This window comes from Entelurus aequoreus, linkage group LG14 (assembly GCF_033978785.1).
Source record: "Entelurus aequoreus isolate RoL-2023_Sb linkage group LG14, RoL_Eaeq_v1.1, whole genome shotgun sequence".
Taxonomy (NCBI): domain Eukaryota; kingdom Metazoa; phylum Chordata; class Actinopteri; order Syngnathiformes; family Syngnathidae; genus Entelurus; species Entelurus aequoreus.
In genome coordinates this window covers 61,681,796-61,691,795 of record NC_084744.1, presented here as the reverse complement: position 1 = coordinate 61,691,795, position 10,000 = coordinate 61,681,796, and the positions used below count along the sequence as shown (strand labels likewise).

At 41.9% G+C, this 10,000-nt stretch overlaps 1 protein-coding gene across 4 annotated transcripts in view; it reads left to right on the top strand.

Moving 5' to 3' along the window:
- Positions 1–10,000, top strand: part of zswim5 (zinc finger, SWIM-type containing 5) — a 188,898-nt gene that overhangs the window by 171,473 nt on the left and 7,425 nt on the right. For all 4 annotated transcript variants that reach the window (XM_062070801.1, XM_062070798.1, XM_062070797.1 and 1 more), the window contains 3 exons: positions 1,134–1,285; positions 2,112–2,350; positions 9,704–9,861. In XM_062070801.1, coding sequence (XP_061926785.1) covers positions 1,134–1,285; positions 2,112–2,350; positions 9,704–9,861 — 549 coding nt within the window. The remainder of the gene's footprint in view (positions 1–1,133; positions 1,286–2,111; positions 2,351–9,703; positions 9,862–10,000) is intronic.

Genomic DNA, 10,000 nt, shown 5'->3' with positions numbered 1-10,000 from the left:
TACAGTCTGCAGGGATACAGTCTGTAAGCACACATGATTGTATTTCTTTATGACCAAAAAATAAAAAAATAAATATTTTTTTTATTAAATCAACATAAAAAACATAATATATGCATTATAGATCAATATAGATGAATACAGTCTGCAGGGATACAGTCTGTAAGCACACATGATTGTATTTCTTTATGACCAAAAAATAAAAAAATAAATATTTTTTTTATTAAATCAACATAAAAAACATAATATATGCATTATAGATCAATATAGATGAATACAGTCTGCAGGGATACAGTCCGTAAGCACACATGATTGTATTTCTTTATGACCAAAAAATAAAAAAATAAATATTTTTTTTATTAAATCAACATAAAAAACATAATATATGCATTATAGATCAATATAGATGAATACAGTCTGCAGGGATACAGTCCGTAAGCACACATGATTGTATTTCTTTATGACCAAAAAATAAAAAAATAAATATTTTTTTTATTAAATCAACATAAAAAACATAATATATGCATTATAGATCAATATAGATGAATACAGTCTGCAGGGATACAGTCCGTAAGCACACATGATTGTATTTCTTTATGACAAAAAAAAAAAAAAAAAACATTTTTTATTTTTTTTATTAAATCAACATAAAAAAACACAATATATACTTTATAGATCAATATAGATCAATACAGTCTGCAGGGATACAGTCCGTAAGCACACATGATTGTATTTCTTTATGACAAAAAAAGAATAAAATCAAATCAAATCAAATGAGAAGGTTGTTGACCACTGCTATACAGCACATGTGTCCAGTATTATTCCTTATCCTCCCAATGGCTCCTCCCAGTTGAGGGTGAGTGTTACTGGTGACCTATGGACAATGTTCTAGTCTTCATGCATTATTACTGTGTGTGTGTGTGTGTAAGTGATATTTGTACTAAGTATGGTTTACTCACACCACCATGCCACTAAACCTTTGGTCAGGGCTTGTGTTCAGAAGGGCGTTGTTGTGTGCACTGCGTGAACCTTGACCCAAAGTTGTGAACTAATGGTGCAGAGTCACACCGGGCAGATTTAGCTTTTAGGGAAAAGTGTACGATTTTATATGTTCTAACTTCTTGTGTACCTACCAGATGGTGAGGCCAGAAGTCCAGTCTACCAGCATGTTCCAGTCTGGGGGAGTCCTGATGGAGGAGAGTCTTACCTGACCCTGGCCCTGGAGGTGACTCTGATGGGGATGGGCCAGCAGAGGATCATGCCAGAGGGTCTCTATGCCCAGGACAAGGTGTGTTACCTCAGTCCTAGACAAGGTTGTGTAACCGAGACAAGGTTGTGTCCTAGGTTTGTCGTGTAACCGAGACAAGGTTGTGTCCTAGGTTTGTCGTGTAACCGAGACAAGGTTCTGTCCTAGGTTTGTCGTGTAACCGAGACAAGGTTGTGTCCTAGATTTGTCGTGTAACCGAGACAAGGTTGTGTCCTAGGTTTGTCGTGTAACCGAGACAAGGTTGTGTCCTAGGTTTGTTGTGTAACCGAGACAAGGTTGTGTCCTAGGTTTGTCGTGTAACCGAGACAAGGTTGTGTCCTAGGTTTGTCGTGTAACCGAGACAAGGTTGTGTCCTAGGTTTGTCGTGTAACCGAGACAAGGTTGTGTCCTAGGTTTGTTGTGTAACCGAGACAAGGTTCTGTCCTAGGTTTGTCGTGTAACCGAGACAAGGTTGTGTCCTAGGTTTGTCATGTAACCGAGACAAGGTTGTGTCCTAGGTTTGTCGTGTAACCGAGACAAGGTTGTGTCCTAGGTTTGTTGTGTAACAGAGACAAGGTTTTGTCCTAGGTTTGTCGTGTAACCGAGACAAGGTTGTGTCCTAGGTTTGTCGTGTGACCGAGACAAGGTTGTGTCCTAGGTTTGTCGTGTAACCGAGACAAGGTTGTGTCCTAGGTTTGTCGTGTAACCGAGACAAGGTTGTGTCCTAGGTTTGTCGTGTAACCGAGACAAGGTTGTGTCCTAGGTTTGTCGTGTAACCGAGACAAGGTTGTGTCCTAGGTTTGTCGTGTAACCGAGACAAGGTTGTGTCCTAGGTTTGTCGTGTAACCGAGACAAGGTTGTGTCCTAGGTTTGTCGCAACGAGGAGCAGATAGTTGCAAAGCTGCAGGAACTGGAACTGGACGAGCTGCTGGTGCAGACCCTCAGGAAGCAGGCCCTACAACTCCTAGAGGCGGGACCCTTCAGTGGCCTGGGGGAGGTCATCCACAGAGAGAGTGTTCCTATGCACACCTTCACCAAGTACCTGTTCTCTGCTCTGCTGCCACATGACACTGACCTGGCCTACAAGGTGGCTCTACGTGCCATGAGGTCAGTCTGCCAGTTAACACAAGTACCACTTTAGTCTCCCAGTTAACACAAGTACCACTTTAGTCTCCCAGTTAACACAAGTACCACTTTAGTCTCCCAGTTTACACAAGTACCACTTTAGTCTCCCAGTTTACACAAGTACCACTTTAGTCTCCCAGTTAACACAAGTACCACTTTAGTCTCCCAGTTTACACAAGTACCACTTTAGTCTCCCAGTTAACACAAGTACCACTTTAGTCTCCCAGTTTACACAAGTACCACTTTAGTCTCCCAGTTAACACAAGTACCACTTTAGTCTCCCAGTTTACACAAGTACCACTTTAGTCTCCCAGTTAACACAAGTACCACTTTAGTCTCCCAGTTTACACAAGTACCACTTTAGTCTCCCAGTTTACACAAGTACCACTTTAGTCTCCCAGTTAACACAAGTACCACTTTAGTCTCCCAGTTAACACAAGTACCACTTTAGTCTCCCAGTTAACACAAGTACCACTTTAGTCTCCCAGTTTACACAAGTACCACTTTAGTCTCCCAGTTTACACAAGTACCACTTTAGTCTCCCAGTTTACACAAGTACCACTTTAGTCTCCCAGTTTACACAAGTACCACTTTAGTCTCCCAGTTAACACAAGTACCACTTTAGTCTCCCAGTTAACACAAGTACCACTTTAGTCTCCCAGTTAACACAAGTACCACTTTAGTCTCCCAGTTAACACAAGTACCACTTTAGTCTCCCAGTTAACACAAGTACCACTTTAGTCTCCCAGTTAACACAAGTACCACTTTAGTCTCCCAGTTAACACAAGTACCACTTTAGTCTCCCAGTTAACACAAGTACCACTTTAGTCTCCCAGTTTACACAAGTACCACTTTAGTCTCCCAGTTAACACAAGTACCACTTTAGTCTCCCAGTTTACACAAGTACCACTTTAGTCTCCCAGTTTACACAAGTACCACTTTAGTCTCCCAGTTTACACAAGTACCACTTTAGTCTCCCAGTTTACACAAGTACCACTTTAGTCTCCCAGTTTACACAAGTACCACTTTAGTCTCCCAGTTTACACAAGTACCACTTTAGTCTCCCAGTTTACACAAGTACCACTTTAGTCTTTATTTTTATGGACTTGCCTCTTTGTGATGTTTAGTTCCTGTTATAAGCTGTTGTACAGTACATGCCTCGAGCTCTTATTTTGAAGGTGCTAAGAGCGGAAGTGGTGACACGGTGTGGGCGCCTTCAAAATAAGAGCCTAAGGCATGTACTGTATAACAGGAACTTAATGTGACCTATTTTTATGGACTTGCCTCTTTGTGACGTTAAGTTCCTGTTATACAGCACGTGCCTCAAGCTCTTATTTTGAAGGCGCCAAGAGCGGAAGTGGTGACGCGGTGTGGGAGCCTTCAAAATAAGAGCTCAAGGCATGTACTGTATAACAGCTTATAATAGGACGTTAGTGTAACCTATTTTTATGGACTGGCCTCTTTGTGATGTTAAGTTCCTGTTATACAGCACATGCCTTGAGCTCTTATTTTGAAGGCTCCCACACCGCGTCACCACTTCCGCTCTTAGCGCCTTCAAAATAAGAGCACAAGGCATGCACTGTATAACAGGAACTTAATGTAACCTATGTTTATGGACTTGCTTCTTTGTGATGTTAAGTTCCTGTTATATAGTACATGCCTTGAGCTCTTATTTTGAAGGCTCCCACACAGCGTCACCACTTCCGCTCTTAGCGCCTTCAAAATAAGAGCTTGAGACATGTGCTGTATAACAGGAACTTAACGTCACAAAGAGGCAAGTCCATAAAAATAGGTTACATTAACTTCCTGTTATAAGCTGTGATACAGTGCATGCCTTGAGCTCTTATTTTGAAGGCGGTAAGAGCGGAAGTGGTGACACAGTGTGGGCGCCTTCAAAATAAGAGTTCAAGGCATGTACTATATAACAGCTTATAACAGGAACTTAACATCACAAAGAGGCAAGTCCATAAAAATAGGTTACATTAAGTTCCTGTTATTAAGCTGTTATACAGTACATGCCTTGAGCTCTTATTTTGAAGGCGCCCACACCGTGTCACCACTTTCCGCTGTTAGCGCCTTCAAAATAAGAGCTCAAGGTATGTACCGTATAACAGGAACGTAACGTCACAAAGAGGCAAGTCCATAAAAATAGGTTACATTAAGTTCCTGTTAATAGCTGTTATACAGTACATGCCTTGAGCTCTTATTTTGAAGGCGCTAACAGCGGAAAGTGGTGACACGGTGTGGGCGCCTTCAAAATAAGAGCTCAAGGCATGTACTGTATAACAGGAACTTAACATCACAAAGAGGCAAGTCCATAAAAATAGGTTACATTAAGTTCCTATTATTAAGCTGTTATACAGTACATGCCTTGAGCTCTTATTTTGAAGGCGCCCACACCGTGTCACCACTTTCCGCTCTTAGCGCCTTCAAAATAAGAGCTCAAGGCATGTACTGTATAACAGGAACTTAACATCACAAAGAGGCAAGTCCATAAAAATAGGTTACATTAAGTTCCTGTTATTAAGCTGTTATACAGTACATGCCTTGAGCTCTTATTTTGAAGGCGCCAAGAGCAAAAGTGGTGACGCGGTGTGGGCGCCTTCAAAATAAAAGCTCAAGGCATGTACTGTATAACAGCTTATAACAGGAACTTAACGTCACAAAGAGGCAAGTCCATAAAAATAGGTTACATTAAGTTCCTGTTATAAGCTGGTTTTTTTTTTATGCCTTTAGCTCTTATTTTGAAGGCGCCAAGAGCGGAGAGTGGTGACACGGTGTGGGCGCCTTCAAAATAAGAGCTCAAGGCATGTACTGTATAACAGCTTATAACAGGAACTTAATGTAACCTATTTTTATGGACTTGCCTCTTTGTGATGTTAAGTTCCTGTTATACAGCACATGCCTTGAGCTCTTATTTTGAAGGCTCCCACACCGCGTCACCACTTCCGCTCTTAGCGCCTTCAAAATAAGAGCTCAAGGCATGCACTGTATAACAGGAACTTAATGTAACCTATGTTTATGGACTTGCTTCTTTGTGATGTTAAGTTCCTGTTATATAGTACATGCCTTGACCTCTTATTTTGAAGGCTCCCACACCGCGTCACCACTTCCGCTCTTAGCGCCTTCAAAATAAGAGCTCAAGGCATGCACTGTATAACAGGAACTTAATGTAACCTATGTTTATGGACTTGCTTCTTTGTGATGTTAAGTTCCTGTTATATAGTACATGCCTTGACCTCTTATTTTGAAGGCGCCCACACCGTGTCACCACTTCCACTCTTAGCGCCTTCAAAATAAGAGCTCGAGACATGTACTGTACAACAGGAACTTAACGTCACAAAGAGGCAAGTCCATAAAAATAGGTTACATTAACTTCCTGTTATAAGCTGTGATACAGTGCATGCCTCGAGCTCTTATTTTGAAGGCGGTAAGAGTGGAAGTGGTGACACAGTGTGGGCGCCTTCAAAATAAGAGTTCAAGGCATGTACTATATAACAGCTTATAACAGGAACTTAAAGGCCTACTGAAATGAATTTTTTTTATTTAAACGGGGATAGCAGATCTATTCTATGTGTCATACTTGATCATTTCGCGATATTGCCATATTTTTGCTGAAAGGATTTAGTATAGAACAACGACGATAAAGATTGCAACTTTTGGTATCTGATAAAAAAAAGGCTTGCCCCTACCGGAAGTAGCGTGACGTAGTCAGTTGAACATATACGCAAAGTTCCCTATTGTTTACAATGATGGCCGCATGAAGTGAGAGAGATTCGGACCGAGAAAGCGACAATTTCCCCATTAATTTGAGCGAGGATGAAAGATTTGTGGATGAGTAAAGTGCAAGTGAAGGACTAGTGGGGAGTTGAAGCTATTCAGATAGGGAAGATGCTGTGAGAGGCGGGGGTGACCTGATATTCAGCTGGGAATGACTACAACAGTAAATAAACACAAGACATATATATACTCTATTAGCCACAACACAACCAGGCTTATATTTAATATGCCACAAATTAATCCTGCATAAAAACACCTGCGTGTTTGTTATGCTAGCTCCTAGCTCCTCTGCTAGCTCCTAGCTCCATAGAACACGCCAATACAATTCAAACACCTGATCAACACACACAATCACTCAGCCCAAAAGACCGTTCACCTAACCCAAGGTTCATAAAGCTTATATATTTTTAAAAAGTTACGTACGTGACGCGCACGTAGGTACGGTATGTGTTATGCTAGCTCCTCTGCTAGCTCCTAGCTCCATAGAACACGCCAATACAATTCAAACACATGATCAACACACACAATCACTCAGCCCAAAAGACCGTTCACCTAATCCAAGGTTCATAAAGCTTATATATTTTTAAAAAGTTACGTACGTGACGCGCACGTAGGTACGGTATGTGTTATGCTAGCTCCTCTGCTAGCTCCTAGCTCCATAGAACACGCCAATACAATTCAAACACATGATCAACACACACAATCACTCAGCCCAAAAGACCGTTCACCTAATCCAAGGTTCATAAAGCTTATATATTTTTAAAAGTTACGTACGTGACGCGCACGTAGGTACGGTACGTGTTATGCTAGCTCCTCTGCTAGCTCCTAGCTCCATAGAACACGCCAATACAATTCAAACACATGATCAACACACACAATCACTCAGCCCAAAAGACCGTTCACCTAACCCAAGGTTCATAAAGCTTATATATTTAAAAAAAGTTACGTACATACGCAAAAAAAAGCCAAAGCTGCATACTCACAGTAGCACGTCTGCGTCTTTGTCATCCAAATCAAAGTAATCCTGGTAAGAGTCTGTGTTGTCCCAGTTCTCTACAGGCGTCTGTGTATCCAAATCAAAAGTCCTCCTGGTTAGAGTCTCTGTTATCCGAGTTCTTCCATCTTGACTGCATCTTTCGGGAATGTAAACAAAGAAGCGCCGGCTGTGTACTGTTGTGGCTGACTACGTTCGAAAAATACGTCCATTTCGCACCGACAACTTTCTTCTTTGCTTGCTTGGCTTCCTTCTCCATAATGCAATGAACATGATTGAAACAGATTCACGAACACAGATGTCCAGAATACTGTGGAATTATGAAATGAAAACAGAGCTTTTTCGTATCGACTTCAATGTGGAAGGCATACCCGTGTTCGCCGGGCTACGTCACGCGCATACGTCATCCTCAGAGGCGTTTCGAACCGGAAGTTTAGCGGCAAATTTAAAATGTCACTTTATAAGTTAACCCGGCCGTATTGGCATGTGTTATAATGTTAAGATTTCATCATTGATATATAAACTATCAGACTGCGTGGTCGGTAGTAGTGGCTTTCAGTAGGCCTTTAACATCACAAAGAGGCAAGTCCATAAAAATAGGTTACATTAAGTTCCTGTTATTAAGCTGTTATACAGTACATGCCTTCCGCTCTTATTTTGAAGGCGCCCACACCGTGTCACCACTTTCCGCTCTTAGCGCCTTCAAAATAAGAGCTCAAGGCATGTACCGTATAACAGGAACTTAACGTCACAAAGAGGCAAGTCCATAAAAATAGGTTACATTAAGTTCCTGTTATAAGCTGTTATACAGTACATGCCTCAAGCTCTTATTTTGAAGGCGCCAAGAGCGGAAGTGGTGACACGGTGTGGGCGCCTTCAAAATAAGAGCCCAAGGCATGTACTATATAACAGCTTATAACAGGAACTTAACGTCACAAAGAGGCAAGTCCATAAAAATAGGTTACATTAAGTTCCTGTTATACAGTGCATGCCTTGAGCTCTTATTTTGAAGGCGCCAAGAGCGGAAAGTGGTGACACGGTGTGGGCGCCTTCAAAATAAGAGCTCAAGGCATGTACTGTATAACAGCTTATAACAGGAACTCAATGTAACCTATTTTTATGGACTTGCCTCTTTGTGATGTTAAGTTCCTGTTATACAGTACATGCCTTGAGCTCTTATTTTGAAGGCGCCCACACCGTGTCACCACTTTCTGCTCTTGGCGCCTTCAAAATAAGAGCTCAAGGCATGAACTGTATAACAGGAACTTAATGTAACCTATGTTTATGGACTTGCTTCTTTGTGATGTTAAGTTTCTGTTATATAGTACATGCCTTGACCTCTTGTTTTGAAGGCGCCCACACCGTGTCACCACTTCCACTCTTAGCACCTTCAAAATAAGAGCTCGAGACATGTACTGTATAACAGGAACTTAACGTCACAAAGAGGCAAGTCCATAAAAATAGGTTACATTAACTTCCTGTTATAAGCTGTGATACAGTGCATGCCTCGAGCTCTTATTTTGAAGGCGGCTAGAGCGGAAGTGGTGACACAGTGTGGGCGCCTTCAAAATAAGAGCTCAAGGCATGTACTGTATAACAGGAACTTAACATCACAAAGAGGCAAGTCCATAAAAATAGGTTACATTAAGTTCCTGTTATTAAGCTGTTATACAGTACATGCCTTGAGCTCTTATTTTGAAGGCGCTAAGAGCGGAAGTGGTGACACGGTGTGGGCGCCTTCAAAATAAGAGCTCAAGACATGTACTGTATAACAGGAACTTAACATCACAAAGAGGCAAGTCCATAAAAATAGGTTACATTAAGTTCCTGTTATTAAGCTGTTATACAGTACATGCCTTGAGCTCTTATTTTGAAGGCGCTAAGAGTGGAAGTGGTGACACGGTGTGGGCGCCTTCAAAATAAGAGCTCAAGACATGTACCGTATAACAGGAACTTAACATCACAAAGAGGCAAGTCCATAAAAATAGGTTACATTAACTTCCTGTTATAAGCTGTTATACAGTACATGCCTCAAGCTCTTATTTTGAAGGCCCCAAGAGCAAAAGTGGTGACACGGTGTGGGCGCCTTCAAAATAAAAGCTCAAGGCATGTACTGTATAACAGCTTATAACAGGAACTTAACGTCACAAAGAGGCAAGTCCATAAAAATAGGTTACATTAAGTTCCTGTTATAAGCTGGTTTTTTTATGCCTTTAGCTCTTATTTTGAAGGCGCCAAGAGCGGAGAGTGGTGACACGGTGTGGGCGCCTTCAAAATAAGAGCTCAAGGCATGTACTGTATGACAGCTTATAACAGGAACTTAATGTAACCTATTTTTATGGACTTGCCTCTTTGTGACGTTAAGTTCCTGTTATACAGTACATGCCTTGAGCTCTTATTTTGAAGGCTCCCACACCGCGTCACCACTTCCGCTCTTAGCGCCTTCAAAATAAGAGCTTGAGGCATGCACTGTATAACAGGAACATAGAAAATAGGTTACACAATCCAGCATTTTTGATAAGAACTAAAAAGGATATTGTCACCCTGTGCATTCTCTCCAGGTTGCCAGTTCTGGAGTCGTCGGTGGGCTCTGGGGACGTGGGCCACCCCCACCACGGCATCTCCATAGTTCCCAGTCGCTACCCCCGCTGGTTCACACTGGGACACCTGGAGTCTCAGCAGTGCGAGCTAGCCTCCACCATGCTAACCGCTGCTAAAGGTTAGTCGGTGTAGCACAGTCCTGATCACTAACCACTGTCCTGATCACTAACCACTGTCCTGATCACTAACCACTGTCCTGATCACTAACCACTGTCCTGATCACTAACCACTGTCCTGGTCACTAACCACTGACTGTG